Raw genomic sequence first — 16,617 nt, 5'->3', positions numbered from 1 at the left:
ATCTCAGCTAAAACGTAGTTCTTACCAGCTCTTTGAGAGCACACAACTATGTATCTTCCTTACAAATCACAGTTCTCTTCCTTTAGTCTTCAGCCAGTAAGACAGGACAGAACTGGAAGTCCAGGTAAGGGTTTTGGTTCTAAAGCAACATAGTCATGCTGCCATCAAAACTGATTTTCAGGCAAGTGCACAGCTACTGCATGACAACTCAGTGTGATACAGATATTCTCCCAATATCACACTTATGCCTGGCCAAGTGCAAGAGTCATGATGGACACAAAATCAAAGCTACATACCCATCAGACATAGCTAGAAACACGAGTATCTTAGCACACAGCCTGTTCTAGAGAAGCATGAATATTCAGTACACAAGTATTTAGGAAGGAGCCAAGCTTCAGCTCCTGATCCATGGTATTTGCTTTAAAAGTGCTATACATAAACAGTCTACCCACTAAATGTGACAGTCTGGAGTTTGAGTGCCAATTACATCCCAAAAATGCTAAAGCTGAAGTCCAAATTAACCAGAACTTGATTTTGTTAAAAAGCCATTCTGAAATTCCAGCCACTTAGGCTAGTCTCAGTAGAATGCAAACTGAGCACTACTAGTTGGCAATTTACAGGAACTTAACCAAAATTAATCTTTATTACTCTGAACATTCCTGAATCAAAAGCAAAACTTCAGGAAAAAAGTATTTTAAATTACTTTCAAATGTACATGCAACCAAACCTGACTTTCTCTGAAGGTCCCTGTGCAATGCAAAAGCCAGTTTTGCAAACCAGACTCTCCACACCAACATAATACTCCAGCCATTCCCTGGCTACACATTTATGGCCATGTGCCCGTGTTTCTGTGCGGTCTCCAGTGTACTGCCCTGCAGGGTAGGTACTTCATCTACTGCATTTCATTTCCATGTGGTACAATATATCTGTAGCATAGTACCATAGACTGCAGCAGGAAAAGCTACACCTTCCTTTCTCATTCTTTTGTAGCAAAGAATGGGGAATTGTTCCTTCCAACAACTCCCCTTCCAGGATTTCCTGGACCTCTTTCCTTCATTACCCCTCAGCACTGCTAGAGAACCTTATTATAAGCCCAACACATTTCTGAATCTCCTATGCATTATTTATCTGCACTGTTTGTGTGCAATCCAGCTTACTCAGGCTAGCAATCTTTACAAAATTCAGTTCCTTATCCCTTGGCTCACCTCCACAGCTGTACCTCACCAGCAGGAAGTCTTTTCTCCAAGCAGATTTAACACATTTAACAGACTTTAGGAACTCTAAAATAAGTTTGAGAGTACGAGTTGAGCCAGAGCTCCAGAACAGAGCAAGAAGTGCAGTCTTACCAGGCAGCAGAGGATCTTCAATACATAGCATGGATGGTCTGTATCCATTAGTCATGACTTTCATGATTTCTTCTTTGGCAATATAGGCACCTCCATTTTTTATTCTAATACCAGTTTTCAAGTAGTTAAAATTCCTTCCGTAGAGTTCAAAGAATTCTATCAGAAGCATTCCAAGGTTTTCATCAGCTCTTCTGGCATCGATTCTTGGATGCAGCTGTGATAGAACAGTTACTAATTATTAAAAATGTATGCTTGTCAGACCATAGCAGTACAACAAAAAGCTCTCATTTAAACATCCAAGTATAATCTCTTTACCCCAGTCTGAATTAAGTCATGTACTTACACTACTTTCATGTAACCAAAAGGGGGCAGCACTTCAGCAGCATATAGAGGCCAAAAAATTCTTTCTTACCTCCTCCAACTTTTTATGGATTAGTAAATTCTTGTTTCTAAGCCAAAAGCAATAAAGCACTACATGCCACATTAAGGCTTAGTAACAGAGTAATAGCTGATTTTTTTTTTTTTTTTTAAAAGAAAAATCCACCAGGCTTAATGCTTTCAGAAGCATAAGAAACATCTACCCCAACTGAACCGGGGTTCTTTTCTCAGTCTTCATATTATATGTTGTATATAATCTGTAGTTGTATTTCATTTAATCACTAGCAGCAGTGATACACAGGTTTTTCCATTATCAGAGGTGTTGAGACATTAACATTGTACTTCATACTCCCACAAAGCTTACTGTAACAAAAATTGATTGGAAGTAGTAACAGCTCATTAATGATCTCATGAGTAATTACCTCAAATACTTGCCCGTTTTAAGCATGTTAAAGCTTAACTAATGAACATAATTAGAAATCGACCATTTAATTTCTTAATTTTAACAAGCATCAAAATCAGCTACTATCCACACTCAGTAGCAGTAGCCTAAGGAAGTAACAGACAAACTGTGTCCTACCAGATTTAGCATCAGTAATATCATTCAGTGTTAGGACTGGAATAGACATGGGAAAGCACCGTAACCCTCATGACATGACCTGTTATAGAAAACAATGCACCACCTCTATGCTGTTAACAAGTCTCCTGCTGCTGTCTCAGTTCACACAGTGAACAGATCTTACGTTTGAGAGGTAGTCTATAGGAGCTGTCAATGATCAAACACCTAGAATCATAGCAAAATAAGGCTGTGCATTGCTATGGCATTGTAAAGAAACAGTATTTTCCATAACAGGGCCTAGTGACAGAAACAGAAATATTTTAAAGAACATAAGCAAATAAGAAACCGACTTACCTGCAGGAAACTAATTGCCATTAAAATTAGGCTGTAAGAGCTAATTCCACCAGTAAAAACTTCATTCAAGTCCCTCTGAAGTAGGAACTGTTTTAATACTAAAATCAAATAAGGCAGCAACGAGTATTTCTGCAAAGAAAAATAATTCTTATCAAAGATAATGTCAAAATTCCAAATCAAAATACTAAACAATCTCATCATAAGATTAATCTAATGCAAAAATGTTGTTCAGTAGCATGCTATAAAACATTTCCTCAGGAAGAAAGAAAAAAAAAAAACAGGCTTTTTTTATTCTAGAAACTGAGACAAATGGTGAAACTCATACTTGATCAAGTAGCCTACACAAATTTAATTCCCTCATCTCCTCCCCAACAGGCAGACTGTTACATCTTCATTGAAAGCAAGTGTCATTCAGTCAGTGCATTTCATCTACACACTGCTTTTACTGCAGAACATAAAAGTAAACTTGGTTTAAAGTACTTAGGTGCAGAATTGTTCTTAGACATTGCTTAATACGGCAACATCCACAAGCAAGCACTATTAAAATTCAATGTAAGTAAAACTTGGACAACCTTGCTTTAGAAGCACAGTTTAGTACCCATCTCCAGATGGAAATACAGTTGTGCAAATGCTTTCAATACACACGTTTATGAACAAACACCTAGCATTCCACCATTAGTAAACTATGTAACCACATTCAGCTTCAGTGTTTACAGTTTCTAGTTCACAAAGCTCAAGCTTTTAAAAAATCTTAGTATCTTTCTACCAAGTAAGGCAACACTGAACAGATACCAGCAGAAAATCAATTAAAACATTCATGTTTAATTAGTATTATTAAAATAGTCTTCAACAGTAAGTTTTCAAAAGTCTTAAGCCATACCAAAAAAGGTTAGCTAAGCATCTAGCGTATCCTTGGTAAGTAGTATAACATTCATTGTATTGTTGATACCTTCATGTATTCCTTGATAAATCGAGCTGCCTTCACACCAGTTTCTACATTAAAACTGATGTCAACTTTCACTTCTGTCTCCTGGTCAGTAAGTTTTATTATTGGTACCTGAAAAGGTTAAAACAAGATTTTCTGAGACCCCAAAGACACAACAGCAGTGCTCCTCCTCCCCAGCTACTTCACACACATGCATACTATCAGTCCAAATGAATGACTAGGGAGACAAGAAAAGGTGTTTTTGAGAAAGGATAACAATCCTAACTTGGCTGACAAGTGAACGATTTTTAGATTTTTAGTGAGGTGATTAAAATATTGGCATGTACAATCACATTAACTTACAACCACTCATGTACATTCCCATAGCTGTTAGCTATCTGCCTCCATAGCTGCAATATCAGTGTTGTAAGAACCGCATTCATCTGACCCAGCAGTGCACCATTCAGCTTGCTAAACCAACAGAAGACTTAGCCTAGCAGAAAAAATAAAGAGCTGCCTGTTGGCTTTATCAAGCTGAACTGGTTCACTGCAGAGTCAAATGAAAGCCAGAATGGATAAAAGCAAAGCAGGAATAGCAGTACTTCCTCTCCTGGCAGCAATAAATCATTACAGAACTACAGAATATGCAGTTCAGTCTCACACCACCACCTTGAAGACATTATCCAAAAAAAAATGGTATTACAAGCATGTTATCTCACAATCATAACCTAAACTTCAGCTCATACATTTATTCTGAATTGAGCTTCTTGCATGTATTTTTCATCTGAAATGGAAAGCAAAAAAAAAAAAAGCTGAATTACAGCATCATTTTCTACTAACAGCAAAGGGAATAAAAGAAGAGGCTGGTAAAATTAGTATACATATTGCCTTTCTCCTTTGCTACCTGGTACTAATACTGAAAATCCCACTCTCACGTAAACCAAAGATTACCAAAACTCCTGCTATGTATTGCTATTCCAGCAGAAGCTGTAGGAATCTTCTGGTCCTAAAAGTCACTATTTTCAGAAAACACAGAAGGTAACAACCTACTAAGAGAAGTCTGCAATATTCTGCTTAGTCTCCTGGAGAAAACAACCCTGGTTTGGTAATGCAAAATTCTTACGTGAAGTTTTCAGCACATTCAATGTTTGATCCATTGTACTTACAAGACAGATGCAAGAAATACTACATATCAAGCAACGCAACAACTCCAGCTACCAGTCCCTGTCTAACACAAGTCCACTTGAAATTCAGTGGAAAAACATGATATAGTTAAACTGTCTTATATTTTGCAAATACTGACTCTCCTTGACAATAGGAAATCATTCTGTATTGACAATGAGCATAAAAATGGCCTTCCAACAAATGCAGTGTACAATTAAGGTTCTCTGTGTCAAAACTTCTCTATGCTATTGCTAAAAACATGCACGTTCTACTAAAATCTTGCCCAGACAAAGTAAAACAAGATAACATCATTGTGCTTAAGACATCAATTGCTTCATGAATTAATTTAAATAATATTCATTTATCATGTCATATCATATTAAGTAGTCTAAACATTTTTCTGTTCAGTATTCCAGTGATTGTTACTTACCGTAGCTTTATCAAGTACTTTAATGGAATATGGCTCAGCCACGTTGTGTTTTCTTAGTGCTTGCTCCAGCAGCTGTAAAGGGGGGCGTTCCCATTTCCCAAAAACAACTAAATCAATATCACTAGACAAAAAGAACACAGCATGAAATCCACTGAGTCTTAGATGAGGTAGTCCATAAAGAAAATTGCCATTCTAAATGTCACAAGCCCTCTCAGATAAACATTTTGCAACTTTTAGCAATCCAGGTTTCAAAGAAGCTTGCTTTATCAATGTTAGAGACAGGCTAGGCTGCTTTAGGACCCAAATTCAGTATTCTGGTTCCTTACTTCCAGTCCTCTGATGAGTTCTTTAGATGACTCCTCCCTTTTTTCTTCCTTGCTCCCCCATTCTGACTGCCACAGCCCAGTCCTGTCCCTCACCTATCCATGTTGGTAGGTTTGTTAATAGTACAAATAAGTTTGTTTCGTTTTTTAAATCAGTAATTGTTTTTCCCCAGAAATTCCCAGTGCTTATTGAAAAGGTAAAGATGATAGTCTTTAAGACACAGCTACACAGGTTTCCCGCTGACTTTGTAACCATCAGAGTATCTATCGAACTTTAAGTGACATAAAACACTGAATTAAGACACAACAAGAGTTGGGAAAACCCTGCTATGATGACCACACCAATTTTGCACAGTAACTGTGACACACAGATTTTTTTTTAACAAAACACAAATCTTACATAGAGTAAAACTGGCAAGTTTAGTACTTGCCATCTTGAAAACACAGCCCAAAGGAAGAAACAGTGCTTCACCAAAGCATTGACAAGTACCTAGTGCTGGCACAGATTTGATTAATATTTGGTATATCAAAGTCAAATAGCTCTTCCCTTGGTCACACAGGACACTAAGAACTTTGCTGGAAGTTTGATAGGTTTACAAGTTCCAGTCTAAACTCCCCTTTCAGTTTTACCATTAAACTGAAAGACAAGCTCTATCTAAAAGTAAATCATTACTTACCTAGTTGGAAGATAAAGCCCTGTACTAAAGCTGCCAAATATCTGGACCTGAAAAAAAAATGAAATCACTTATGAATGCTCACTTTTAAGATTTGTCAAGATTTTTCTGGACCTGTTAAAGATACAGCCCAGTAAAAGAAGTTACTGGGCTTACATGTCAGTATACAGACTTTGCTGTATACTGTTAAGCTTGTACAAATATACCTTCTCTTAAAGGTTCAACTTTATGGGAAATTGTATTTTTACAACACGAAATGACTACCAAGCCTGAAAGCCAGACAGCATACATTTTTTAAAAGTCCTTGTATCTATTTATTTCATTCTACGGAAGTATAAACTGCTATAGATTTCCTTCCTCTGCCCTCTTTCCTCATAGGGCTACTTTACTAATTTTTTGTTTGTTTAAAGGATTTCTTTTTCCAATTCTTATGTTTAACAAGTGCAACTAAATATTCAATTCATAAGACACACAAGTACTCCAGATTTTACTGTAGGGATGACTGAAATTGTACTAGATGTTCAGGGGAGAGAGGCATGCACCAAGAGATTACGCTGAAGAGACATTCACAGTCCAGATCAGATACTTTCACTATACGTCCACCCTAGAAAACTGAGATTTTCTTCTCTCTCATTTACAGCATAATTCGCAAGTTTACTTCTTTGAAGCGACCCATAAAAAGGCTAGGCCATTTCACTGACTATTACCATTCCCATGGTCGAGAAAAATCTTATTGCTAAGAAAAATTGTAGGTGAAGATGAAGATGGGCTTTACAGTGTATTTAGCTCAACATTGTGCCCATAACCTTCAGTTCTGGTCATTAAAGGCTATGAAATCACAACGGTCTGAAATTTATGCTTTTTAATAACAACCCTGCTATCTGTAATTAGAAGGGTAAGGGGATACGAGCAGAGTAACAGAGATAGAGTTTGCATTAAGTTCTTTTTGGATGTTTTTTTGTTTGGAGGAAGTTTGCTCTTTGGATAATAAATGGTTTGAAAACAAAACAAATTTGGTTAGAAGATGCTTCAAAAAGTAAAGCGCAATCTTCCCACTAAAGCTGAACTAAGGTAATTCAAAAACGTCAAATTTGCGAAGTATGCAAAAAAAAATGAAGTTTGGTTTTGAAAATGTTCTTTTATGAAGTATTTGTATTTACAAATATCCACGTGGTCAGGATCCATTGTAGAAGTGGATACATAGGCTCATTTTGATATTCAATTATAATTTTTTTCATTTCTTAGGTAAGAGCTATCAGTAGCCTTCGCTAGCCTCATATCTATCTAGGTTTTGAGTTTCCTCCGCTTTTTAAAATAAAATTCTGAAAAGTTGTGATATTTAATTCAAGTCAATCACCTTAAAACTTATCTGTTCACTTCTCAAAAACAAGATAGCTTCATGAATTGAGCTCTACAATCTACTGGAGAAGCAAAACAGTACTTGATTTACACTCACATCAGCTGTAGGCCAGAGATCTTTGATGACCGTTTCTATTCTTTTCACCACTTCTCTTCTCATAGCTGCTTCTTCTGGACGAGGGGACATGAAGTCATAGAAGTCAATTATTTCTTCATGTAGTCTAAAAGAGAAAGTAACATCAATTATTATGATGATTTAACTATTACAATAATTTCACGCACCCTGAATAAGGCCATAGGTTTTATTTAATATCACTTAACCAAAACCAGCAGTGCTTTCAACAGAGAGGTGAGCACCACAGAAGTTAGATTTTGGGTGGCAAAGCCAGACAGTTTGGGGTCTAGGATCAGCAGAGAGGCAAGGGCCTCAAGATGTATTCATACTTTATTTCCATGGCAGCACCTCACAGTAATCTCAGCAATACCTACACATCAGCTCCCACCACATTACCTAACTGCTAAAGATGTCAAATAACAGGACACAAACACTGGTAGACATTTGCTAACCTTCCTACATGCTCAACAGTGAAGTTACAGGCCACTGGCATTGAGTTTTTGCAGAGGGCTATTAAGAGGGCCATTTGATTATTCCTTGATACAGAAACATACACTTGCACAAATGGGAATTTCCTTAACAATTCAAGTCCTTTACAAGCCATCTATTCATACAGGAGATGACCTTTCAACTGAACTACTCAAAGTAAGGACTGTAACATTTTCTCCAGTGTAAAATACGTTAATACCACCGTTGGGTGAGGAGTTCTCACACAGCATCTTTCTATACCTGTTAAGTGCTTTCATTTCCCATCTTCCTGATATTACAGGGTACTCACTGACAATGTGAATGAAGATGAATTCAAGTTTTCAGATGAACATAAATGCCTGTTTACAATGGAAAAGCACCAAGCCACACCAGACAAAAAATACAGTTTCTTGAAACAGGACAGTAACTGCTGCTGTGGTATTTTAGCAAAGATCTTCTTGATGTTGATATATAGTCAATACACTTAGCTTTCCAAAATGAAAATTTTGTAAGTCTAACACAACTCTAAACTACTTTTATATTTTCCTGAGACTGTTTTGCAAAACATTTTACTAGAGAATTCCTTCCCTATCAGATATCCTTCGACAGATCATATTCAGAAGGCACTGCCCACTTCTTAAGTGTCTGGATTCCTTTCTCTACACAAAGATTTCAGCAGCAAAACATAAAGACACTACTTTTAGAGAGTATATATTTAGAATTACCATGTGCCTTTCCAATTATCTTAAGCTGCCGATCCGCAGTTGAACACATACTGCTGTGTAGTTACACAGCAGGCAGATCAAACTTTTCAATTTGTGGGTGGAGGTAATTGACTTCAGAGCAAGACAGGAGGTACAAACCAACATGCTCCTACCTTATTCTTAGTTTGTTTCTAGAAAGCATGAATTTTTCCCCCTCTCAAAGGTTAAAAAAAAAAAAAAAAAAAAGGAAATGAAGCAATAAAACCCAAGTAAAGACTTCCCATTGTCCTGTCTGTAAAAACCAGCATTAGGCAGATACAGAGTGAAAGCAAGAGAAGACAAAGCAGTTATCCAAGTCTCTTGCAGCAATTCTTCCAAACAGTAATTCTGACATACTTCTGGGGCGGATACCAAACATGATCTGTATTATCTCAAAAGACTTTTCTTCCACTAATTTTTCCATGTCTTTTTACTCCATTTATGCTTTTGTCATTCATGACATTCTATGACAACTTAAATATGCATCAGAGTAAGGAAGTGTTTTATTTTAAACTCCTGCCTGTGAATGAGTCTACTTGATGTTCTTTTTCTAGGAAAAATAATAATAATAATTACTAGCAGCTCATCTCCAAACAATGTTTTGCAGACTCTGTATTGACACTCACCGGTCTCTATCCACCAGTTTCCTTCCCCCTCAAGCTAACCACCCTCATCTGCTTCTCTCCCCTGACACAGGAGCAGGTCCAAAGTTTGATCAGTGCTGACTTTCTTCAGCTTGTTTTCAGTTGCACCACACTTTTGGCAGGTGGCCAGAGAAGCACACAGTCAATATGTAATTACACCACTTAGCCCATGACACACCTGCTATTTATTTTTTATTGTTCATTCCTACTGCTACTAATTGCTATTTGAGGAGCAGAGCATATAGCTACTCTTTAAAAGAAAGCATTTTGAAGGAGCATTGAGATGTTTTCTGAACAATTGCCACCAATTGCCCACCCACTTGGCATGTACAGCCTGAGTTATTTTTCTTCAGATTTTTGTCTCCATGTTTACTAGCATTTAATTTTACATGTATCTGCAGTTTTGTAACCTACTGAATAATGAACTCTCATTACAACTGTCTGCAATCAGCTCTGGCTTTCTGTTTCTCTTGGTGTTCTGTCCTTTTCCCATTCACTTCTTCCCTCCAGGTATTTCTGAATATATTGTGCAGCCACATCTTGAGTAATTCCACCAGTACCCTTCTTTATTACAATGTAAATCATTTACTCTTTCCCTTTGTTACTTCTAAGCAGTTGGTAAACCCATAAGCACAGCAAGCCTATGACTTTTTAAAAAGCCTTCAAGAAAGAGTCTCAAAAACATTTCTCAAAATATATATACATATATACATATCCTACAGATCTTTGTTATCATAAAGACCACATTAATAAGGGTTAAGAGTGAATCCATTAGGATACCAGCCAGGTTCAACCACTCCTTACATCCAGGCATCCTGCAAAAAGCTGTGTTTGCAGTTGCCATTCAGTATCAGGAAAGGAGAAGGCAGAGCAAGCACTCACACACTCTCCCACTGCAGTGTCCCAGTGAGTGTCCCAGTGTCCCAGTCTGCTGAGACCAGTAAGCGTGGCAACCCTTAACCATATTATCAACAACTCAACATTTCCTTCCCTGATCTAGTTTTTAACAAGTCAGCTCCACATCTCCACTCTTGCCCTGCCAAGAAAGCACTTAACGCTTCAGTTTGCACAGGACAACACCACAGGAGTTAGATAATCAGAGCTGTTTGCAAGTTGAAACTAGATGCTGTGGTTTAATGGGGAAGTTCCTCTTGAATTCCTCAGCACATGCCATCAGACGCGGCTGTATACGAGTCATCGTCCTCCGGATTTAAACATTCCTTACTGAAATTCAACATGACAATTCCTCAACACAGTCAAAGTCAAAGAAAGTGCAGATGAGAACTCCAAGTCCCCCTCTGGCAAAAATAAGAAAATAGCAATACAATTAGATCATTTAGGGTTTAGAGCATGATCTGACTTCCCCTTGATGCCCTTTCACATCTCTAATCCTGGTATAAACCCTGGCCACTCCAGCAAGTTCCTTGCTTTTGATGCATATGGTTTCCAGTTTTTAATGCACTTCACAAAACAGAAGATTTGAGAACTGATTTAACAGACTTATTTTGTTCACCCCCCTTTCTACTTTCCTTATTTCAACGGTTTCTATTTCTCAGAAAACATCATCAAAACTCTTTGGTAAGAATCAATGCTATCGTCAGAGTCAGCCTAAGACAACACTTGATCTTAATGGCCAGGAGGTTAAATACTTGAAAATGCTGCATTTCTTTTAGCTTCTTTCTAAAGAAACATCTCAAAAATGATATTAAAGAAAAAAAAAAAAAACTGAGTATTATTACTGTTGATATTTTCTAAGCCTCTTTGCTCAGATGAGATTACTGGAATGCTAGTCACATAAAAAGTAGCTCTGATATACACAGCCAGATGCTGTATGCTGCTCAGGACTAATCCCAGAGTAACTTCTATATTAGCTGCAGGAATGATTTGGTGTCTAAAAACAGGCTACAACATGACATTCACCCAGCCAATATATGGATACTTTCCAGTTAAGTATTTTGCTCATGTAGCCTCTCTGATCTTCAGAAGCACTTGTCACTTTCTTGGTCAAGACTGCAACGATATCTTCATCATTAAGAACAATCTCAATTTGTAGTACAGGAGGTACTAGCAAGCAAAAACAATTTTTTCATTTTTTTTTTTTTTAAATAGAGCTTCCTTTAACATATAGCACAAGCTTCTTAAACAACTTAGGCTATAAGAGCATCCTATTACATACCTACTTTCTTGGTTTAAGACTCCTGCTATACTGCTCTCTTAAAGCTGGGCATTTTAATTGACCTCTTAAAAAGGCAGTTTCACTATATTAAAATATTGGAAATTAGATTTGTTGGTGAAGTGTAACTATACTGCTAATGGAGGGTGGAAGAGATTAGAAATGCAGAGATGCAGAAGAAGGGCTACTTGCACTTAAACACTATTTATCTTGCTAATTTTAACACCCTGGAGGAACCAACCGTTCACTGATGCCATTACGCTAAGCACAGTAAGCATCTGCTGCTTGCAGGCTGAACTATGCAACACGATAAACACCTTTGCTTACCAAAAAATTATCCCTTTTACTGTTTTAGGAAAGGCAGAGATACACTTCTGGGCTTCAGGTTAAAATAAGACCAAGGAGATAAGTCCTTAATCTTTTGTCATGTTTTTCTTTACAGGCAGGTTTCTAAGAGAGATCATTTACTTTACTCATTACTTACTGTGTCTGCATGTACTATTTTATACATAGCTCATTTGTTACGTCAAGGGCTGCCTTCAGTGTATTGACATGAATTCTCAAACTGCACCAGCAAACTAGAAAGTGAATGAAAAGCAACAGAGTGTTTGTTCCCTCCAGTAAGCATACTGTTTGTCTTCAATATCATGTCTGCGCTACTAAGCTCACCGATTTATTCTTGGACAGAAACATGACTGCACCATTTACATGGAACTGGTATTTCTTAAAATATATTCATTACTACATGAATATTTTTCTAATTAAGAAAAGTATTTTCTAATAACTTGGCTAATTTTCACATTAGCCAAGCATCCCTGTTAAAGAATAGATACAGTTACAACGAGTTTAATACCAGCACAGAGCAGGGAAGGCAGCATTTTGAGAGCTTTGTTGAAATAAAGGTTACAAACAATAAGCTAAGTTCTCAGTGAAGTATGAACTCTGAAACGTGCCTGAAGACTTGGCTGTCTCAAGCTTAAATGGTAAAGTGCCAGCAGCCATTGTGTGTATTTCTCAAGTCTGTTGAAATATTTTACCTTGACCTACTACTACAAAGCACAACTTTATTATCAAGGAAACATAAGTGAAATCTCAAAGCTACAACAACAAAATGCACTCAACAGCTAACACCAGCGTTGCAGACAAACTGAGGAACAGCTGAATGAAACAAATGAACATGCACAACGGAAGCAATAGTATATTCCAAGATGCAGACTTTTACCAATATAATTTAAAATGAATACAACTACAGAAGTAGCAAAACTAGAACCATGACCCAGAAGAGGCCATCAGCTCCTAGTTCTTCTCCTCCTACCCCACTCAACACCCACCAGGCACCTGCACTTCTGTGTACAACTAGTGCTCAGGTAACAGCACCCTGTGCCCTATGCAGTATTCTAGGCTTGCAGATCAGAAAACACAGCGCTGCACTCATATGATATTGCTGCAAACCAGTCTCACAGGACTTCAGACAGCAATTACTTTTGTCACTGTAATTGTAAGGAAGGCAGCAAACTCTGGACAGCAGTGGTAAAATCTCAGCCTAAGAGAACTTCAGGGAGAACAGAAGAAAAGAACTTTTGTTCTCATCCACTGAGTGCAGAGGGCAGTCTAAGATTTATTGTACCTTTTCCACAAGTGGTCTTATCTCTAACCTTTCTTTGCCCCAAGTCAGATCCAGTCCTAATTTCAGATCAAGCTCGTGGTCAACTGAACTTTACATTTTAGGAGCACTCATAAAACTAAATTCCCTTTCCACTGTAAATGAATCAATTTATGCCACAAGTTTCCAGACTTATGAGAATTTGTTTGTACTTTGGAAGAGAAAACCAATCAAAACTAATCTGCTTTTCAAAGTTTATCAGTCCAATGAAACCCAACCAATTAGCTTCTTAATGACCTTAGAAAAGCTGCATTATACTAAAATCCAGAAAAGAAACTGATATATTAGTATTATCTCCAAGCTGATACATGACAAAACAGATCTGCTATGCAAGCTTCTGAACAGCTGTACGTGGCTCCTGACAGGCTGCTCGTCTTCGCCACACCACCAAGAAAACATCACATTATTATTTTGTTGCATCAATGAAGGAGGATACCATATGTTAAACCTTGGAACTGGATCAGTGAGCTCGCTATGCCAATAAATAGAACCGCTAAACACTGAAATTCCTGTCTTAATGCTATTCTTTTCCAAATGCCCAAAGATAGCAGGCGATTAACATCCCAGACAAGTCAGAAAGGTTGCAACGACAGAAACATCAGTGACAGAAACTGTGCCTGCGCAGCAGCCATGCATCACATCACAGTAGCCACTGCAAATTTTCAGAGAAGCAACTCAATTTAATCTTGAGCAACAAGCACACAGCTGAATTCAAAAAGCATCTATCTGAACATCAACAGCAAACCTTACACATCGAGTCTCTCTGCAGGGCAACAAAAGGTTTTTTGGATTTAAGTATTGCTGCAGTTTGCTACATAAAAGAAGCAGCTTCTTAATTTAAGAATTTTAACCAAAAGAGGCAGTTTAAGAGAATATCAAAGATATAACACCAGCTGCTTAGCAGAAGTATGCATCACTAATCAGATTTTAGGGGAAAAAGATCTTCCGCTACCTTGTCATAGGATTCCATCAGAAGATGTCTTCAAAAACCCAAAGTCATGTACAAAGCAGGAAAAGAGGATTTGGAAGATTAAGGATATTAAAAAGGATCACGAGGAAAAACATAACAAGATACAAACCTAAGCTTAGGAAAGGATAAATTAGCTCACGAGCCAAAAAATGCTTCTGTTAAATGAATTAATTGATCAGAACAGAGAAGGTTAAATGACCACAATGCAAGACAAGCTAACTTCCTCTCTCTCCATCAGAGAGGTTTCCCTAATCCCTACTTTACACTGAGAACTTGCCCCAAATTGACTTCTTAGTTGGAAATACTTCACAGCAAAATCTATTCCTGGCAATCTGGTATTCACCAAAAGTAACGTTCAGTTCTGCATTTGTATTACAGGAACATTAAGAAGCAATCTTTTTTTTTTTAATTAAAACAATTGGGTTTGACATTCGCTATAGTCCAACTAGTCAAAGATAAAAATTAGTGCAACCCATGAACAGTTACGGCTATGTCCAGATGTAAACACAGCTTTCTCAGATGGAAGCAGTGTCTCAAAGAAAACCACTGGGAATTATTTGCCCGAATCAGTGAACCACAAAGGAAATCCTATTATCTACTTTCCAGCATCTGATAAATCCACATCCTTACAAAAACTTACAAAGGAAGTAAGCTGACATAAAATTGGAAGTGAAGACCTTCTAGTAGAGAAAGAACTGTTTCTAAATTGAAAACAAGCTGCTGAAACTTAGTTTTTCTATTGAAGGAAGGTCACAAGTGAAGCCCCAACGAGTCCTGTACTATTCAACATCCTCTGAGCAATCTGAAAAATGGACAAATAGTAAAGCAGAAAAAACTGAGGCAGCAAGGTTATCAGGAACAAGCTAGCTGAAGAACTGCAGGTGGACGGTAAAAGACTGCACAATGAATAATTATCAGGCAGAATTTGAGATACAGCCTTCTCACAATCATCTTGGTTGTGCTTTATATTTAGTCTGTCTCTACAAGGATACAACGAGGGGCTCTGCACTGACTCTCAACACTGAGAATCAAGATCTAGAAGTAAGAACTCTGCAAAAGTCTGTTCAATACTCAGTAGCCAAAGAGAACAGGAAAGTCCAGTGCTGGAAAACAGAACAAGGTAGAAAGCTCCTGGATGCAGGAATACGGTGACACTATTGCACACAGGCCTGGTTTGTTCAAGTTCCAGAGACAGAGCAGAACCGTCAAGCATGCAGAGATGATAAACATTTAGAGGCAGGGAACAACTTCAGCAGAAGCGATTAAATAGAGTGAAAGAAAAGTTTTATCAAGCCCGATACAAAAGACACACATTGCCTGGATAATACAGGCATGGCTGGCAGCATTTACACCTCTAGTGATAGACTCAGGACAAAAAATAATGGTTCTTTACACAATGCTTAACTTATCTGAGGAACACCATGCCACGGGATGCTGTTCAGCCCAGAAGCTCAATTCATTTTGAGCAGGTATAAATTCATAGTTAAATCCACAATAAGCATGATGCACCCTCTGCAGCCCTGTCAGTCCAAGAGCCCTGTATCACTGAAATCAGGGCTTTCTCCAGGAAATACCACCACAGGCCCATGTTGATAGGTTCTTCTCCCAGCATTTGGCACTGACCTCCAATGGTCTCACCTAGTGCAGCTGTTTATACCCTTGGTGCCAGTTACCTCTACTGCCAAAAACCTAGCCACCGGGAAAATCACCACGAGGCTGACACCAAGATTAAACTGCTCCAAGCAGATCTTGCTTTCCTTTACACAGACACAAGCATCTCTTAAGCAAACCCACCTTACTTTACACCACTGCAGAGCATCCCTTCTGATCTGTATCTCCACTATGTTCTACCTCAAGTCTACTGCTGCCGCAATTTTCCTCTCATTCTGTTACCAAAAGCAGTGGTCTAATGATGCTAGGCATCCACCCTGCAAGGAAAGCTTTTGAGTTTCACTGACTTTGCTTAGTTGTCTGCAAAAAGACAACTGCACGCTTTGGCAATCCATCCAGCAGCTACCCTTGAGCTCTGCTGCATACCAACCTCCAGTTGTATAAGGAAGAGTGAGAATACCACATCTGGGAATCCCATAAGGCCCTTACGAATGCTGGATGCTCCAGCATAGACAGCAAAAGCTTCAGTTTCCAAAGTTTACATTTCTTTAGCTCAGCCAAAATACAAGAGAACGTAAATTTGCAAGAAAGGCTGTCCATATGGCATCCCTACGCATTAACTTGCAGCGTCCAGCTCTAACAGCAGCAAAGTAAAAGGCAAGAGTTGACAAATACACAATTGGAGCTCTGCTAAGTCCTGAAAAAGCATCTTCAACAG

The 16,617-nt window shown here is 38.1% G+C and overlaps 1 protein-coding gene across 4 annotated transcripts in view; it reads right to left on the bottom strand.

The window, feature by feature from the left end:
• The window catches only part of TENT4A (terminal nucleotidyltransferase 4A), a 59,839-nt gene that overhangs the window by 37,810 nt on the left and 5,412 nt on the right, over positions 1 to 16,617 (bottom strand). For all 4 annotated transcript variants that reach the window (XM_072034950.1, XM_072034949.1, XM_072034951.1 and 1 more), the window contains exons 2-7: positions 7,610 to 7,733; positions 6,157 to 6,203; positions 5,157 to 5,277; positions 3,587 to 3,694; positions 2,638 to 2,766; positions 1,347 to 1,560 (exon numbers count right to left, since the gene is read on the bottom strand). In XM_072034950.1, the coding sequence (XP_071891051.1) occupies positions 1,347 to 1,560; positions 2,638 to 2,766; positions 3,587 to 3,694; positions 5,157 to 5,277; positions 6,157 to 6,203; positions 7,610 to 7,733 (743 nt within the window). The remainder of the gene's footprint in view (positions 1 to 1,346; positions 1,561 to 2,637; positions 2,767 to 3,586; positions 3,695 to 5,156; positions 5,278 to 6,156; positions 6,204 to 7,609; positions 7,734 to 16,617) is intronic.

The sequence above is a fragment of the Anas platyrhynchos genome, chromosome 2 (assembly GCF_047663525.1).
Source record: "Anas platyrhynchos isolate ZD024472 breed Pekin duck chromosome 2, IASCAAS_PekinDuck_T2T, whole genome shotgun sequence".
Lineage (NCBI taxonomy): Eukaryota > Metazoa > Chordata > Aves > Anseriformes > Anatidae > Anas > Anas platyrhynchos.
The sequence above is the reverse complement of the archived record's forward strand: the minus strand, read 5'-3'. Positions and strand labels throughout refer to the sequence as shown.